Here is a 19,872-nt window from a genome sequence, read left to right as displayed (position 1 = left end):
GGATCAAATTAAAATGAAGAGTATAGATGTATATTAAATTTCCTCATTTTCCCCCTTTTAAATCAAGAACTGTCATTTTTAATCCGTTTTTCTGTGTTTTTAGTTAAAAATCCTTTTGTAAAATCTAAAAATATATTGAAAAAAAGCTAATATAAACATTATTTTAGATCTATAAAAACTGAATATTCAGGGATTTTAATCCATTTCTTTTAATCCATTTATATTTAAAAAAAAATCTAAATATTATATCTAAAATGGTCCGGCCCACTTGAAATCAAGTTAACGTTAAAGCGTCCCGTAAACCAACCCGAGTCTGACACCCTTACTCTAAACTAATCCACATCATCATAGAAAAAAATATATTTTAAAGGAAACATTTAGCAGAAGGCGAAACCAAACAAGGCAGTTTTCAACTGAAACAGGGACAATGTTTTTTTTTTCTTTTTCTGGGAGTTCAATCAAGTGAGGAATGTGTCATAGCTGCGTTTGAAGGTGTGATAAAACGTTTCTTTCAAAAGGGGGCAACGGGGGGAAAAAGGAAATAAACAACGCTACTTTACGGGAAAAAAAAATAACGAAGCCTATTTTGGTAGACCAAAGGAAATACTGTTAGGTTGACTCAAACAAATAAATTACCTTTAGATAAAAACCACAGAAACTACTTTAGCATTCTAAACCAAACTGACTCAGTTTCCTGCATTTTTATCTTCATGACACTTTTGAAAGCCACTCAGTTAGCTGTCAATCATAAACAACAATTTAAGTGTTAACTCTGTACTAGTAAAGGCTTAAAATATCGTTTCCAATTCCTGATATGAAAAAAAAAGCATGAGAACAAACTCACCTGCTGCATCCATCGCCCCCGTTTTACATTTCTGCAACATTCATATTCCTCTTATTATTATTTTAAAGTGAAAATAGATAGTCTGTTGAAGTGCAAATCTGATGAATTACAGGAGCAGATTGCTGTAATGAATTATTAAAACGTATTTTATAAATATTCAGGTCTGTCATGCATCTAATAATGAACACTTTAGAGGAGGTTACTTCCCGTGTGCATCCTAATGTGTCAGAAAGATCACTTTTAATCACGTTAATGTCAGCAAGCACTAGATTGGGAAGCAAAAAAAACCCAACGATATTAAGGAAATTTGACTACATTCGTTACTATCATGTTTTGCTCATTTCACAAAGTGCCTCATCTTGGTTTTTATCTTCTACTTCTGCGACTGCCCATCTAAAAGGATGTTCTGAACACCTTCAGTTCTTCTCCTCTAATTTGAGTGGAGAATAATGCATTGGCAGCATTCTACCTTCTGGACACACCTAGTCTCAGTGCTACTGCTGCCATATGCTGTGTTGATACATATTCATTACACTTTCTCCTGTGTTGCTGTGCAATAAGGCTTAAACAAAAGTGTCAGAACTTCAAATGGGAAGAGGATGGTATGTGTGTGTGTTGGGGTGTGTTTGCGGTGTGGGGTGGGGCGTATACACGCAAACCTAAAGTTTGTATCCCGTTACCCTCGTATGCTTTACTTCGTTCCTTCTCTTTTCTGCAAAGGGAACACTAAGGTTTTCCAGCAAAGAACCTGAAAAGTTGTGTGGTCTCTTCCAAAAGTGTCTAAAAATGGTGACTGTCATTGTAGTACAGGGGTGGGCAAACTTTTCGGCCCGGGGTCCACATTGACTTTAAAAATTGCACAGATGGGCCAGGTCAGCACAAGATATGATACATATAAAAAAGTGCATCCGTTAACAGTAGATATGAAACATGAATAGAAAAAAAGGACTAAAGTATAAACATACTCATTATTAAAGTATAAAGTACAAAGTAAAGTAAAAAGGAATGTATAAGAAATAATAAAATGTCATTTAAAAAAAGATAGAGGGGCTGTAAAACACGAAAAACAAATAAAAGTGGACAAAGCTACTGCCACTGGCTTCCGTGTGACGGCGCCATCTTGGGAAATAAAAAAAAAAAACAACAACATTATTTAAATTTACAACGTCGGCGGGCCGAATGAGGCCCGTGAGCCGTAGTTTGCCCATTCTTGGTCCAGCATATATCAAATTCATTTCCCGCTGAATTAACACAGATTCCCTATTTATTCTTCTAATTGCCAAATCAAACCAACAAAAATGTATATAATAGACCCTTTCTGATTAAATTAGGCTTAGATATGTTATCAGAATGGCCAATTATGGCCTAAAACAAGACAAACCTGCTTTAAACAATGGGCCCAGACTGAGAAAGTACTTTTACACGGCAATCCCGTGCACCGAAGCACCATATCTAAACGCTGAACTCACATGACCATACGCACACACTCTAAGATTCAGCTTCCATGATACCCCATCATTATCCACACAGGGGGGGCCTTCTTTGTAGCGCTATTTGCCTTTCTGGCCTTTCCGCTGCTTCTCTATGAAAGTAGTAAAGCTACCATTTCTTGCTACTCTGGTCTTTTACCACAGACACTTCTTCAATTACTGTATTTTCACGACTATAAGGTGCACGGCATTATAAGGCGCACCCTCAATGAATTACATTTTTTCCCATATATAAGGTGCACTGTATTATAAGGCGCACTGTCTATTTTGGAGAAAATTTAAGACTTTTAAGTGCGCCTTATAGTCGTGAAAATACAGTAATTGCTATTGACTTCCAGGTATGAAGCACTCACTACACAGTCACCTCTAGAGCCAGCCATTGTTGATGTTTTGGATTTTTTTTGTATAAAATCTTGCAGTGGGGGAGGAGCTATATGATGGAAGATTTTGTAAACTAAGATGGCATCTGCATATTTAACAGTATTGTTTCAGTTCAGGCGTTTGTGTTTTTTTAATATCCGACAGTGGTGGTTTTTCGTTTTTGGTTTTCTGTTTTTTTCATATATTTCCTGGATTATAAGGCGCACTGTCTATTTTGGAGAAAATTTAAGACTTTTAAGTGCGCCTTATAGTCGTGAAAATACAGTATTTCTTTTTCTTTTGACAGACCTCATTACAGAGATAGACGTGGTTAAATGCAATACCTGTGTACATGAATGTGGGAGTGTATGAGTGTAGACAGTGTCATTGTATCATTAAGAGATTACTTGGTGGCCAGCTGGTGTGCAATGAAATACACGGGTGTGCTATCCCAGATCAAGATCAGTCATCTGGTTGGACAAGAGGAAACTGAGTACTGAGTATTTGTTGTACTGTACAATGTTGGTTTACTAGGCTGGGATCACAGTAGCGCTCTTTTCTGCAAGGCCCTTTTTTTCATTACTAACAATGCCTTTCTTCTTTCTCTCCCACTGGAACTTTGCTATTATCAAAGGTGATCGCTTGCTAAGAAGCATTTTCTCAAACGTCTTCTTACACCATCTATTTCCCTTGCCGCTCTCGGGTAAACGTCGCTCATGAAACAGAAAGGAAGATTTGATAGCAAGATCAAAAAGGGTAGGAAGGACAGTGAGGAGAGAGTGTATAAAGGGGGGAGAAAAAGTTGAGCGCTATCCTCCTCCCCAAGTACTGAGGGTAATTTCTCCAAGCAAGGACTGTGTTTTCAAACGCAAATACAACAAACTGCCATGAGACATCAAAATGGACGATTTTGACTTCAGAGGGTGTTCAGATGCTTCAGGAGATGTCAGAGTCGGGCCTTTGGGACAGAACAGTAGGAACAGAAGGCGCCAAGAGCCAGTTAACAACTAATACAGAAACCCTACAAGAAGGAAAGTCTCCTCCCAAACTGCCAACTGGGTCCAGCCCTTGTTTGAATTAGTAGTTTGATAAAGCATTAGTTTTTATTGGTCTTCAAAAGTTGTTAAGGGAACTGAAATGACAAATGCTACCACACATCTGTTAGGGACCTAAACAGGACTCAGAAGTTACAGTAATTGGTGTTGGTTTTTCGAGTTTGCAAAGAACTATAAGGTTGTAGTTGATGTCATATTACTGCATGTAATTGACGCAATTTTTGCCATCTGGCATATGCACACTACTACAGTGGAAACCGGAGTCAGATAGAGGTTTATCATTACAAAACATACCATGGAATAGTGAATTGAGCAGTTCTGTCGAATCTTCAGTTCAGGCGCAAAGTGAGCACTTAAGCACTTGTCAACCGTGAGGTTTGGTCGCTGGTCTTCTGGTTGCCGGTCTTTTGGTCAACAGTCTTTTGGTCCCTTTTGGTCGACGGTCAAATGTACTTAGATATATAACAGTACTTAGATATTAAACAATACTTAGATATTAAACAGTATTTAGATATTAAACTCTCTCTCTCTCTCTTAGATATTAAACTCTCTCTCTCTCTTAGATATTAAACTCTCTCTCTCTTAGATATTAAACTCTCTCTCTTAGATATTAAACTCACTCTCAAGAATGTAATTTTTAGAGGTGGTTTCAACTGTAAACTCTCTGTCACCATTTGACTGGCGACCAAAGGGGACCAAAAGACCGGCGACCAAAAGACCGGCGACCAGAAGACCGCAACCAAAAGACCGGCGACCAAACGTCCGGCGACCAAACGTCTGTCGACCAAACGTCCGGCGACCAAACATCCAACGACCAAACGTCCGGCGGCCAAACGTCCGAGCACCCTTGTCAACAAATACGAGATAATCAACAATGTTTGACTATAGTCCTATGGCAAGTATTTTTTAAACAGAATACTAAGTTTGTCTTTAACACTATAGGTTTGGATGAATGTGAAAGAGATTAGCCTGGCTCATAATTAAAAGGTAATTCCTCTTAAAACACACAACACGAGTGAGCTGAGAAGATCAGAGCCGCCCGGTGAGGTAGCGGTCAGAGGAGATTGTGTCCCGTGTAAATCATCTTAAGGGAAGAAAAAGGAAAGGCAGAGGTAAAAAAGACAAGCGAGCATTGGCTCTGCTATATGAGTTTAGTTAGCCAGAGAGTTAGCGCGTGAGTTATGGCGAGCAAAAGGCTGAGGGACGCTATATTTATGAGGGGACTGAGTGAGTGTTAAATCCCCAGTAAGAAATAAAGTTGTCCCAGAGTGAAAAGGGAAACATTTCACTCACTCATTCAATGGTGGCTTTAAAAAAATATATATATATTTTCCCTCCTTCCACAGGAAGACCTTTTCCGGATTCCCTAACTTTATTTTCTTCCGTAAAAATACCATAAAGTCACATTCAAGTGAATCTAATTCCAAAAAATTGAATGTAGAGGTGAAACTTCCCTTGTGTATACTAGATTTTTTAGGAAGTCATAAGCCAAGAAAAAGAGAATGAATCAAAAAAAATTACATATTGAGGTTTACTGAGAACTTGGGTTAAGTGGGGCAGCCAAAACATACAGTGCACTTGTTGCAGTGCAAGAGGTCGTCCAAGAAAACTTTTCCACTGTGGTTTTAAACAGGAAAAGTGCTTTTTTACCTCCTTTTATTTGAAGCTATTCATTGAACAAAATCAATTTAAATTCATATATATACATATGACACAAATATACCAGTATTTTCCCCCAAATTATTATTTTTCCATGCAATAAACTTCCTTTTGAAGTGAAGTTCAAAAACCAGCAAAGGCTAAAAAAAGGAAGAACCTCACTTTCTACTTTGTGCACATCTCAGATTTGTCTCAAGACTCTTGTGTGGCCCCCCCGGCAAGCAGCCGTAATAACAATTATGACTTAAAAAGGCTATATTTTTGCATTAACTTAAAAGGCTTTATCTTTTTTTTCTTTCTTCTTTTCCCTTCAGCCTGTGCGGCCTCACTTACCCTAAGTATCTTCATAAATCAGCAGTTACTGTTAACATCTACTCCACAATTCAGTCATCAATCTCCTACCAGGTCAGAGTGAAAACAGAGGGGGAAATGTCTGCTTAGTACAATGTCTCTCTGGTGAATGCAGCTACCACCACCCACTGCTCAAACACACACACACACACACACACACACACACACACACACACACACACACACACACACACATATAAAGTTAAATAACAAACACACGCGCTGGCACACAGCAACCAGAGCGGCCCTATGGGACATAAGGAGGGGTTTCAAAATCGTCATGGTAACACGATCCAAATTCAATTCTGACTTCACCTTTCACTCAGGAAGCTGCTCATCTTTTACTCTTATTTATTCTTGTATTTATTTAACAAGATAAGTAAAACGAGAGCCCAAAAGTTCAGCGATTTAAGTAAGTCTGCCCCTTACATTTTGACCTTCCGAGTTCGGTAGTGTGGCGGCAGGCAGAGGTAGACACTTCCGAAGGCTCAGTACATGTAAATGTGTGTTTATACTGAGACATGATGTGGTTATTATGAGTTAAAGGAAATAGAGTTGTAAAGTTGAATTGTGAGAGAAGGATTCTCTCTACATTTATTTTTTCAATTTTTTTTCAATTATTACCCCCCTGTATACAGTACACCATATAAAATACGGGTAGAGAGAGAAATTCAAGTTAGAACAAAAAAACTGTAAAATATGTTGTTTCAATGTAATATTTGTATTTTTTTCCCCCAAAAATCCGCGAAGCTCTGAATCCGCGGTAGCTGAACCGCAAAGTAGCGAGGGAACACTGTATTTGTTTATGTGTATTTTGCATGGTCTCTACTTTCCAAGCAATCTATGTTATGACAAAAAAAACCTGTAAAATATGTTGTTACAATGTAATATTTGTATTTTTTTTCCCAAAAAAATCTGCGAAGCTCTGAGTCCGCGGTAGCTGAACCACGAAGTAGCGAGGGAACACTGTACTTTGCAATGATAAGGATGGGACTCCTTAGCCCCCAGACAGTGTTTACATGTGTAGGGTGGAAAATCCCTCAGATGACAAACCTCTCCATCAAACATCTGTGTTTTAACCGCCAAATCAATCTCCAGACTGCAAATTATTTCAATGTCACGTCCAGAAAAAAAAAAAAAAAACGCACACACACAAAAAACACATCTGTACTTGACATTAGATCAGCAGGATTTAAAGGTGCTTTTGAATCCTTTTTTTAGCTTGCAACGGTGTACTTAGACTATATATTGATGTAGTCTTTAATCATTGCCATTGCTTGAATAGGGGCTTCATAAAATATCAAATGCATTTGCAATAAAGTCTTATAAGATGTAATTAGTGGCTGACGGAGTAGTAATCCTTTACTTGAGCGGAAAACCAGGATAGTAAAGATGAAGTAAAACTCCTACAAAAGCAAAATAAAGGTAAATTGCTGTATTCCAACACTGTTATAAACAGGATTGAGGTTATCTATCTTTTAAACAAGTGTTTTTTTACCTGCTTCTTATTCATGCTGACCCTGCAGTTGCACGGCATTTTTTATTTGTAGTAGTAAAAAGTTATCAAACTGTTTATCTTTCTTCATTTTTGTTTATGTTATTGAGGAATAAAGATTGACATAATTATGGACATATTTTCCTCGAGATATATATATATATATATATATATATATATATATATATATATATATATATATATATATATATATATATATATATATATATATATATATATATATATATATATATATATATATATATATATATATATATATATATATATATATATATATATATATATATATATATATATATATATATATATATATATATACACACACACACACACACACACACACATATACACATATATATATATACACACATATACACATATATATACATACAGACACACACATGCTATCAGAAAAATTAATTATAAACACCTGAAAAAAAGTTTTAATTGTGTCAACTTCTTTCTTAAGTCTATGCTGCTTTCTTGTTAGTTAATTATATATAAAAAAACAAATCTCAATTCGAGCCCCCCAACATAATCCATATAAAAAAAGCAAAATAAAGAAAAACAATTAAGTTACCTGATTATGACATTTTTTAGCTACAGTTTGCTACAGTTTTTTCTCCTGTCCCTTAAACAGAACAAAAGTTAAAAAGCAGAACAACAACTTTCCAATCATAAAGAAAGTTACTTCCTCTTCACCAATGATTATTTTTTTTAAATCAAAGTGCTAAAATCAAGTCAAACTTGAATCTCTCATCCTCACCATCACTACAAAAAGAGTATTTAACCATAACAAAGTGAACTTCAACACCTGTTCTCAGCAAACTTTGACGCCATCATCAACAGCTGCAACTAGTAGCGAGGCGGCTCACCTCGAGGTAGCACTGTGTGTGTTTTGTCTATGAAGGGAGGGAGGGGCATAGAGTCGGGAAGGATGTGTGTGTGTGTGTGTGTGTCTATGTGTGTGTAGGTGAGATTCTTACCTGGCAGCAGACCACCCTCCGCACTCTGCCTCACCTCTCCCTCCTGCCCTGGAAGGATTCTCTCCACAAAACAAGGCATTTTCTCCTCAACTACTTAGCACCGGGGCTCTGTGCTCTCTGTTCTCTCTCTCTCTCTTTCCTTCACACTCTTCTCCTCTTTCCCACTCCCGTTGCTCCTCATCCTCCTCCTACTTCTCCTCTCTCACTGTCTGTTCCCCTACTCCCCCTCCTCCTTTTTCCAAGCACGGATGTCGAAGCTGTGCAAGTTTACCTACTTTACCAGTAGGGGTCCTTCATCGCTCTTTCGCACCCCGCAGACAGAAGTGGCATAGCACACACTCACTCACATACACACACACTCAGAGGCAGAGTGAGCTACTTAACGGACGCCCCCTGTCACTGCTACAATGAGAACCATGCGCTGAGCAGCACGACTGAGTTAGGCTTGTATGTATGTGTGCACGTGTGTGTGAGGGAGAGAGAGATAGAGAGAGAGGGAGAGAGAGAGAGAGAGAGGGAGAGAGCAAGAGACAGGTGTAAAAAGGGTAATCTACACAGGGAGCTGGCCCTCGGCCCTTTCCAGTCCTGTTCGACCTGGTTCTGTCTTGGCTCCTGGCCCCTCAAGTGTCTGGTAGTGTAGTACAGTGTTCCCTCGGTTATCGCGGTTAATAGGGACCGGGACCACCCGCGATAAGTGAATTTCTGCGAAGTAGGGATGCCTCTTCAGAAATGCGTAATCTTAATTTAATTTTTTTTATTTTATTCATTTTATTTTTTTTGTTTTATTTATTTATTTTATTTATTTTATTTTTTAATTTTATTTAGTTTTATTTTATTTTTTTTATTTTATTTTATTTTTTTATTTTATTTAGTTTTATTTTATTTTTTTTATTTTATTTTGTTTTATTTTATTTTTTCATTTTATTTTATTATTATTTTTTTTTATTTCATTTATTTTATTTTACTTTATTTTTTTACCCCCCTGTATACAGTACACCATATAGAATACGGGTAGAGTGTAATTCATGATATAACAAAAAAAACTGTAAAATATGTCTCAATGTAATATTTGAATTTTATTTTATTTTTCTCCCCCCAAAAAAACGCGAAGCTCTGAATCCACGGTGGCTGAACCGCAAAGTAGCGAGGGAACCCTGTAGTACCTACTCACTCTCTCATTCACATGAACAAATACGTACACTGGCTGAGTTATACTGAAATACCAGCTGCTGTATGGTGGGTGGTGGTGGGGTGGTCTGTGGGCTCTTTTGGATACCAGTTTTAACGCAAACACAACACAGGCAATCAAATGTTTTGTGATGCTGTTAACAGTGATACCACATGGTTTGGTGACTTAATGGTAAACGTGTCAAAGTGGTGGCCCGGGGGCCAAATTTGGTCCGCTGCATCATTTTGTGTGGCCCGGGAAAGTAAATCATGAGTGCTGATTTTCTTTTTTAGGATCAAATTAAAATGAAGAGTATAGATGTATATCACATGTCCTGATTTTCCCCCTTTTAAATCAATAATTGTAATTTTCTAATCAATTTTTTGGTGTTTTTAGTTCAAAAATCATTTTGTAAAATCTAAAAAATCTATTAAAAAAAGCTAAAATAAACATTGTTTTAAATCTGTAAAAAAACAGAATATTCAGGGCTTTTGATCCAGTTATTTTAATCCATTTATTTAAAAAAAAAATCGAAATATTACATCTAAAATGGTCCGGCCCATGTGAAATCAAGTTGACATTAAGGCGGCCCGCGAACCAACCCGAGTCTAGCACCCTCGCCCTAATGTGTGCAATACATACGTACACAAACGCACCACGTGTCTTTTCTGGCTCTCGTGTATCTTTTTTTTTTTTTATTGGGACGGAGAGAGAGAGAAAGAAAACAGCTAATTGACACTGGTGTGTTAGATTTGAAGGCTCTCAGCTAGTCTGCGGTGGGGAATTTCTAGTTTCTCTCTTACTTGAGTTTGACTTTTCACATCGTAATATCAATACTTGAGGATATGAGTTGTCCTCGCTAAAAAGTGCCATGTCTTATGTTTGTCTTAAAAAAAGTGCAAAATTGCCAAGGGATAATAAGTTAGAATGTGCTTGTCAAGAGTCCAAACAAACCCGTGTTTGCTGCATCTTGTTAACGACAAATTTAACGTGTTTGCTTTAAAAACATCACGCAGGAGTAAAAAAATAAAAATCAAGATTGTTTAAGACATGACAAAGAAGTGCAATGTCCCATTAGCAAGAGAATTGGATAGCACATTTGTCATATTCTGGTATGAAGATAAGAAACACCTGAGATAAACACAAGTTGGAACTTTATCCAGCTCATATTATCACCGTATTTTCACGACTATAAGGCGCACTTAAAAGTCTTAGATTTTCTCCAAAATAGACAGTGCGCCTTATAGTACAGTGCGCCTTATATATGGAAAAACTGAAAACCAAAAACGAAAAACCACGACTGTCGGATATTAAAAAAAAACACAAACGCCTGAACTGAAACAATACTGTTAAATATGCAGATGCCATCTTAGTTTACAAAATTTTCCATCATACAGCTCCTCCCCCACTGCAAGATTTTATCCCAAAAAATACAAAACATCAGTAATGGCTGGCTCTAGAGGTGACTGTAAAGTAGTGCGTGCTTCATACCTGCTAGTCAATAGCAATTACCGTATTTTTACGACTATAAGGCGCACTTAAAAGTCTTAAATTTTCTCCAAAATAGACAGTGCGCCTTATAATACAGTGCGCCTTATATATGGGAAAATGTCATTCATTGAGGGTGCGCCTTATAATGCGGTGCGCCTTATAGTCGTGAAAATACGGTAAATGATTTTGATTATATATTGCTCAACATATAAGCTGGTTTATAACACAGAAAGCGCTGATCATATGAAGTTGCCCTACCATTAAAATATCAAAAGTATCATTATCAGGTCAAAGTTTGTATGAGGACTTGTTTTTTTCCCTATTTATTGCTGCCAGGAACAGGATAAGAGTATCTACCTGTCAAGATTTGATATCCTGGACTTGCTATCATTTGAACAGAGGGTGGTTCACCCATATTTGAATAAAACAAAGTACTATAATGACACAAAAATTGTGAGTGTACTAGTTGACAGATGAGACTCAACGCCCTGTCAGACGACTTTTTAAACCGTGACAAAGTGTCATAGTGGAAAGCAAAATAGGATGTGAAAACAGGACACGGATACTGAATCAAGTCCACATAGTTGCAAATTATACTTTGTAAAAAAAAAAAGGATGGAAACAAAAACACCTTTGTTAACAAAATTTTTTGTTAGTGCAAGAAAACTACTGCGTGCGTACTACTGGAAAAAAAGTAGGCAGCAAGAGTTATAGGCAATAGAGGAGCTGAACCAGAACAAGTAAAACATACCTTAAATAGACTACAAATGAAGTCACTTAACAACCACTCGCCTCCCTCGCCACCCTGTACGTCTTCAACAGAAAAAAAAGCCTGTTTGACTATTTCACACGCAGGTTCATGCTTGTCTTTTACTATTTTTTCTTCTTATAAACAGCCACCTTGCCTGTCATAATCCAGAAACAGGTATATTCCCCTTAAATGTCTCCTTTTGACAAATGATCTGTAAATAAAACCAGATCTTCAACTTCCCGCTGTCTACCTCTGCCACTCTCTACACTCTGATCTTTACGTTTTTCCTCCCTCTTCCCCCCCAAAAAATTGCACACTAGAGACATGAAGGTCTCACTGGTACACCCCCACCCCCCCTTATTCACCCTGCCACACAAATACAATCACAAGCGCACATTTACCCCATACACCCGGCCAACTCCATTCCCCGTGCCTCTATAAAAACACAAATATGCTATAACTCAGCTAGTGCTGCCACATAGCCTCCATCTTGCCCTGTACTAGAGGGGTATGTGTGTGTGTGAGTGTGTGTGTGAGTGTGTGGTGGGTGGGGGGCAGGCCTTTAGGGAAGGTCACCAACAAATGGTTTTCCGATTCACTGCCCCTGAAATAATTTTGTGTATTAAAACCTGAATCTGCACTTTCTGGCCTGAAAGCTTTTCTAATTATTGCTGTGTCCTTGGGACAGACACAGATCCTTCACACGCCGGGGGAAACAAGCTATAGAGCAAGCACTAGAGCCTCAACACCCCATCGGGCGCCCTCCCCATCCCTCCTCCACCTTCCTCTCACCGCTTTACAGCCGACCCCCCCTCCCTCCATCCCTCCATCCCTTCCCCAATCTGTTTTCAAAGCGTGTCTGTCCTTTATTAAATTGTTTTCTTTTCCACATTATCAGTTGCCATGGAGATCCCATCTCTTGGATTATTTGAATTTCATTATATCTATTGATTTGGGAGCATTTCATCTTTTTTATTGTTTTTCTGTCAATTTTCGAAACGAATAACCATCTAATTTGCGTCAGCGCTGATTATGTTCGTCCCTCAATAGAGGTCGGCAGCTGCGCCGGGGAAACAAATCAATGGAAAAACATCATAAAATTCGAAAGTACAATCAACTGGGATATGGGTGACATTCCATGGTTGCTGAAACGAAGTCATCAAAAAAATATATACTTTTTTTTTAACCCCCCCCCCTTCCAGGAGGACACATGTGTCTAGATAGATATATTACTATATTAGACTATAGTAAATTTCCATACTGATAGCACCCCCCCCCCCCTCCCTGCCGGACTAAAACAAAAAAAAATGCTTACTGTATCTAAATAATGTATGCAATTTTAGCATTTATATATGAATTTTTTAATAAGCTACTTGAAGCAAAGTGGCCATTAACAAAACACACAGCTGTCCAATAGGCTAAGCCCAACAGATCAATTGTGTTTTTTAAAAAAAATTTAATGACATGATAAAATGCTTTTAAAGCAATTTACACAAATATGGCTAAGAAAAAAAAAAGACTTCATGTGCTTCATTTATTCATAAGGACGTGAATTAGAAAGGAAAAGTAAAAGTCTACCAATAGCAAGAACAGGAGTGATCGTCTCGGTCCTAACTAGAACGGACTTGCTGCCCTCTCCACAAGGACATAAAGTTTCATTACTGATGCACGCAGTCAAAGGCAATTTAGCAAACACAGTGTGTGCAAAACAAAACATCAGCATATTGTGAGTGTTCTTGTATTTAGCGGACCTTGCATGTTGTTTTCCAATTTTTATTCATTTTTTTTTTTTGTGGGGCAGGTTTGTTGGGTGACGGATTCTTCCTCCCCCCCCTGCTTAGTGTCACCCTGACCCAAAGCCAAGAGAAAGAGGAGGAGAAGGCCTTGGTGACAGCGATCTACTCTTACTGGCCAGCAGAACCCATGTGTCAAACATTGGGGCCCTCTTGGCCGAGAACAAGAGCATGTAGCGTACTTGGAACAACAGGCCCACGGAATATTTTATTTTCACGACTATAAGGCGCACTTAAAAGTCTTATATTTTCTCCAAAATAGACAGTGCGCCTTATAATCCAGTGCGCCTTATATATGGAAAAAACCTGAAAATCAAAAACAAAAAACCAACACTGTCGGATATTAAAAAAACACAAACGCCTGAACTAAAACAATACTGTTAAATATGCAGATGCCATCTTAGTTTACAAAATCTTCCATCATATAGCTCCTCCCCCACTGCAAGATTTCATACAAACAATCCAAAACATCAACAATGGCTGTCTCTAGAGGTGACTGTGTAGTGAGTGCTTCAGACCTGGAAGTCAATAGCAATTACTGTATTTTCACGACTATAAGGCGCACTTAAAAGTCTTAAATTTTCTCCAAAATAGACAGTGCGCCTTATAATACAATGCGCCTTATAATACAGTGCGCCTTATAATACAGTGCACCTTATATATGGAAAAATTTCATTCATTGAGGGTGCGCCTTATAATGCGGTGCGCCTTATAGTCGTGAAAATACGGTAATCCAATCGTTTAGTTTTTTTGGTGTGGGACACACAAACACACACATACAAAAACATTCAAATGCACAGAGTATTGATGGGGCAAAGTGAGGTGGGGGTTGGTTAGGTCAGGCAGGGCCATTTGGAGGCTAATCTTGTTTCAAAGCATCCTCTCTTCATGTGCCAACAATGTGCTGCAGCAGCCCCACCAAAAGCTGCTGGTGAAGCCCCCATGTTTGCAACACATGTCAACATTTGACAAAGCATTACTCGCTAAACCAAACCCCCCCTCCCCTCACCAATTCACCCCGACAATATTCTCCAATGCAGGGCCTTTGAAATGAATGCGCTAACAAATGAGCGTTTTATGTTTATTTGTGCGTGGGTGTGTCAAAGAGGGGAGTGAAAGGCATATATTCTTTTATAAGGCAACGGTTTTCAACTGAAAAGAATAAGCTTGAATCCCAAAAAGAGGAAGTAAGAGGAGATGTTTTTTTTAAAGGTGTAATTTGGCTGCCTGGGTGCAGAAAACGAGCAATGCTATTTTAATGCGGCAACTAAAGAATCATTAGGCAGTAATTAGAGACTCGCCCTAACTGCGACAAAAGACTGTGGTTGGCATTGGTGTTGGACACCGTTTGTCAAAGTACTTCTCAATCAGTGTATAAAGTGCATGAATATAAGAACTTATTGACAAAAACTTAAAATAACCAGCGCTGTTTCTAACAATCATGTGTAAAATACAGTGTTCCCTCGCTACTTCACGGTTCAGCCACCGCGGACTCAGAGCTTTGCGGGTTTTTTGGGGAAAAAAAAAAAAAATAAATAAAAATATTACATTGAGACAAAATATTTTAAGTTTTTTTTGTTATAAAATGAATTTCACTCTCTCTACCCGTATTCTATATGATGTACTGAATAGGGGGCGGGGTAAAAAATAAAAAAAATAAAAAATCAAAAAATTAATTCAAATTACCGTATTTTCACGACTATAAGGCGCACTTAAAAGTCTTAAATTTTCTCCAAAATAGACAGTGCGCCTTATAATGCAGTGCGCCTTATAATACAGTGCGCCTTATATATGGAAAAATGTCATTCATTGAGGGTGCGTCTTATAATGCGGTGCGCCTTATAGTCGTGAAAATACGGTTAGCATTTTTGAAGGGGCATCCCTACTTCGCAGAAATTCCCTTATCGCGGTTGGTCCCGGTCCCCATTAACCGCGACAACCGAGGGAACACTGTACTAAAGTATTGTAGTTGGGGGGCAGGCTTTGGCAAAGTTAGGTTGGTCAAGAAGTCAAGTGTCTGTTTATTTGTTTTCACTACTCTTCGCAGTTTTGCTCTTTCTACTCATACACGTGATAAACACGGCCAAACAAAACATTATTTTGTGGAAACTTGTGTCTTAAGGGGTTAAGAAACCTGATGCGATGACAGGTTTGCTCAGCTCATCTTCCGTTTGGTGATGTCGTGTTTTGGTGTCACCTATGAGGCTGACTTCTGCTTCAGAGAGGAGGAACGCACCAACCTTCTCCTCATCCGGTCAGGCGCAGTAAAACATGTCGATGTCAAAGCATCTAAAAAGCACAATTACAGAGGACCTCGAGTGAATAATTTAAAGAGTATAATTATTGACCTCTATCTGAATTCCTCTGAAAGCAACATTAAAATATAGCAAAGCACTGGAGGTGGAAGTGGAACTAGGGGAAGTGTGTCTCCCCAGGCCTCCTTAATGCACTCTCCTGCTGTATTCCGACTTCCTGTGGACCCCTAATGTGCCCGCTGCTTGCTGGCCTGATGAAGACTACAGTTAATGAGGCCCCTGTTTCTGAAATGAAGAATCGCTAAAACCATCAACATGCATTACTATCAAGCTGCCAGCCCCCACAAAACCATGCGTTTTGCATGTCCGCAGACGTACACACAATACAAAATGCTAGTGCTCCCGCACCCGTAGCCTCTTCCTTTATTTAGGTATTACTGTGAGCTTTGGTAGAATATCCCTAGACCAGGGGTGGGCAAACTTTTCCGGCTGGGGGCCACATTGACTTTAAAAATTTGACAGATGGGCCGGGTCAGCACAAGATTAGATACAAATAAAAAAGTGCATCCGTTAACAGTAGATATGAAACCTAAACAGACAAAAAGCACTAAAGTATTAATATACTCATCACTCATCATTAAAGTAAAAAGTATAAAGTACAAAGTAAAGTAAAAAGAAATGTATGAAGAAATATTAAAATGTCATTTAAAAAAAGATAGAGGGGCTGTAAAACACGAAAAACAAATGAGAGTGGACTGAAAGCTACTGCCACTGGCTTCCGCATGACGGCGCCATCTTGGAAAAAAAACATTATTTGGACAACGTTGGCGGGCCGGATTAAAAAGCCTAACGGGCCATATGTGGCCCGCGGGCCGTAGTTTGCCCACATCTGTCCTAGACTAAGGAGGAGGGAATACAAAAGAGGTATTTTTTAGGGGGCTCTGTGAGGGTTAACTGTCCCTCAGGGGGCTATCAATGAACTGGACAGTCGTCACTGCTGGTGTCCCCGGTTCTTAATTGACAATCCGGCTCTGACAGATTAACAGCCAGTAAAGAATCCATGGCTCAGGTCACAATTAAAATAATCACTTTTTCCAAAATGTGCTTGTAAATATGTGTGTAGAATGTAGATAAAGTACCAACTTTGTATGTGTGTGTGGGGGTTGAATGTGCTTATGTTTGTAGTGTGGGGTCGTCGGTGGGAGAAGGCAGCAGACTTTGCGGGGGGGATATAGTGAGATGAGACCTTTTTAATTAAAAGAAAATATTTGTGTTTGCATACTATCGGGGTTGAATCCTTTGACAATTCGGAGAAAACTTCTCGTTGAATAGCTTGATTCTGATATACCTAATCACTGTTGCATATATGCATTTTTAATATCACAATTAAGAGAAAATATTTTAGAAAGAAGACGGAAAACTACAAAGTTTTCATTTTACAGCAGGCTAAAGAAATCCCGACATTTTCTCCTGTACATTTTTTGCCAAAACCTAAAATTTGAAAAGTTTGTCGCAAGGACCGTGGGTGTCTATTGTTTTTCGACCCGGATGGATAGAGGGCACTGAAATAATTCGGCAACTTCTGGAACATCGTGAATGCCAAGGACAGGTGGATTAAAGTATTAAAACAATCGCATTTCGGTCTTGAAATAGTCCTGTGCACAAGTCAGCAATGCGCATATCCGTTCATGTTCATATGGTAGCTCCATAACGCCATACGAGAGGGGTAGACGGGGGAAGAAAAAAAAAGCCCAATCCCATTAGCTAGGTACATGCGTCTCAGCAGACCTGCAGGAAACATGAGCAAATCTCAGTGATGATTATCCCCTTGAGCTCTTGCGGGAAAATACCTTATTGAGAGCCTGTCCTGATTCGGGTATGCTCTATGCTTTATAAATTTGGTGTTTCAAAGATGCAACAGTGTGTTCACTGTCATCAATTGAAAGAACAAGTATAAAAGAACATCCTGACCGAGGAATAGGACAAATGTTGACAGCGCTTTTAAATTAAAAGGCAATAAAAAATAGAGAAGGAAAAAGACTGTATACAGTCACTGAGATCTAAATAAATCATTGAAAGTTTAGTCCTTGATTTGACTGAAATAATTAGACATTGATTATGAGAAAAAAATAACTGGATTTAGTTTAACTGCGTTTCAACATTGTTTATTTCATATGATTACTTATGGGGTACGTTTGGTCGCCGGCCTTTTGGTCTCCAGCCTTTTGGTCGCCGGTCTTTTGGTCGCCGGTCTTTTGGTCGCCGGTCTTTTGGTCCCTTTTGGTGGTCGGTCTTTTGGTCGCCAGTCAAATGTACTTAGATATTACATAGTACTTAGATATTACACAGTATTTAGATATTAAACAGTACTTAGATATTAAACTCTCTCTCTAAGATATTATACTCTCTCTCTAAGATATTAAACTCTCTCTCTAAGATATTAAACTCTCTCTTTCATGAATATAATTTTGAGAGCTGGTTTCAACAGTAAACTCTCTGTCACCATTTGACCGGCCACCAAAAGGGACCAAAAGACCGGTGACCAAACGTCCGACGACCAAACGTCCGGCGAGCAAACGTCCGGCGAGCAAACGTCCGGCGAGCAAACGTCCGGCGAGCAAACGTCCGGCGACCAAACGTCCGGCGACCAAACGTCCGGCGAGCAAACGTCCGGTGACCAAACTTCCGGCGATTAAACATCCGGCAACCAAACGTCCGGCAACCAAACATTCGAGCACCATCTCATTGATGAGGTGTGAGTCTATTAGCCCACCTGCTGCTATTCTGCAGCCACCATATTACAGTGAAGAGTGTTATGCCCTTCTGGAAAGAGACCAGGAGAGAAGTTAAGTGCAATGCGGTCTCAAGTGCTCCCACTAAACTGTGCGTTCACTGCCTCCACTGGTGAAAAAAAAGGAGAGAAGAGTTTTCAACAGCGCAAACTGGAAGAACCAGAAACCTATGCCCTTTGGTGTCTTAACGAGCACTGGCATCTTACAAATTCTTGGCAAATTGGGGTTACTTAAAGGAAAAGTAGCTCAAGTTTTGTTAAGGCTTTGGCTTGCAAGATGTTCACAAGCCACTGTCCACCGCAGCATCACAGGGATTAAAGGGACGAGGCCATCTGTTGTCAGAATAAGCAGGAACCTTTTTTTTATGTGTCTGTAAGCACTTTGTGTGTGGCTAATATAAAACACATTGTGGTTGTGAACTTTAGGGCAAATCCTAGTTTGAAGGCCTCACTGTATCAGCTTTTTTTCAGGAATATGCTACAATAGCAAATGCAAGTTATTCGATATTACATTTTGGCTACTTTATGAAAAAATACAGGTATGGAATCTTTCAGGGAACAAAACGTCGCTCTCACTGCTAATTTTTTATTATTATATTTTGCATAGTTCCACCTTGGAACATGTTATCCCGAATAGCGTGAGCCGCCCAGTGCCCGACCCACTTCCGACACATATTTTCAGCGCTCTAATTGTCGTTTAATCACATATCAACCTGTCACTTAAAGACCCCATTCGCAAGGGGGAACATTTGCATATGTTGTAAAACTAATTTCTATTTAAAAGCTTCAGTGCTTGTGAAAGTGGGCGCTACAGCTTTACTCTTTCTCTCTCTTTCTTTCACACCCGTGCACAGTTAAGTAGACAAGAGAGAGACAAAGGCAGTCACATGAAAGTCGATGGCATCTCACCTTCACAGCATCATACCTGATATTCTCAATTTATGTGAATATTTCTCACATTTGTTAACAGCTTGCAGTGACACATAATATGTAAGGGACAGCTACAAATGTTATTCGGAGAATACATACTGGGAACCGGAACCATTTAAACGAGACAATGAAAGAAAGTATCACAGAATAAATGATGTATCACATTGAAAATTTGACTTCTATTTGTTCTTACACGTGAAAAAATGTACCGTATTTTCACGACTATAAGGTGCACCCTCAATGAATGACATTTTTACCATATATAAGGCGCACTGTCTATTTTGGAGAAAATTTAAGACTTTTAAGTGCGCCTTATAGTCGTGAAAATACGGTAATTGCTATTGACTTCCAGGTATGAAGCACTCACTACACAGTCACCTCTAGAGCCAGCCATTGTTTTTTGTATAAAATCTTGCAGTGGGGGAAGAGCTA

General features: G+C 38.9%; 1 protein-coding gene across 7 annotated transcripts in view; it reads right to left on the bottom strand.

Annotated features, from left to right (window-relative positions):
* The window catches only part of casz1 (castor zinc finger 1), a 196,594-nt gene that overhangs the window by 59,144 nt on the left and 117,578 nt on the right, over window positions 1–19,872 (bottom strand). For 4 of the 7 annotated variants that reach the window (XM_077739234.1, XM_077739637.1, XM_077739400.1 and 1 more), the window contains exon 1: window positions 8,262–8,651. The exons of 1 other annotated variant lie outside the window; for it this stretch is intronic. In XM_077739234.1, the coding sequence (XP_077595360.1) occupies window positions 8,262–8,340 (79 nt within the window). In that variant the 5' untranslated portion in view covers window positions 8,341–8,651. Of the gene's footprint in view, window positions 1–8,261; window positions 8,652–15,598; window positions 15,754–19,872 lie in introns of those variants that run through there. 2 more of the 7 variants (XM_077739485.1, XM_077739558.1) reach the window with 1 other exon arrangement.

Source organism: Stigmatopora nigra, chromosome 1, assembly GCF_051989575.1.
Source record: "Stigmatopora nigra isolate UIUO_SnigA chromosome 1, RoL_Snig_1.1, whole genome shotgun sequence".
Classification (NCBI taxonomy): domain Eukaryota; kingdom Metazoa; phylum Chordata; class Actinopteri; order Syngnathiformes; family Syngnathidae; genus Stigmatopora; species Stigmatopora nigra.
The sequence above is the reverse complement of the archived record's forward strand: the minus strand, read 5'-3'. Positions and strand labels throughout refer to the sequence as shown.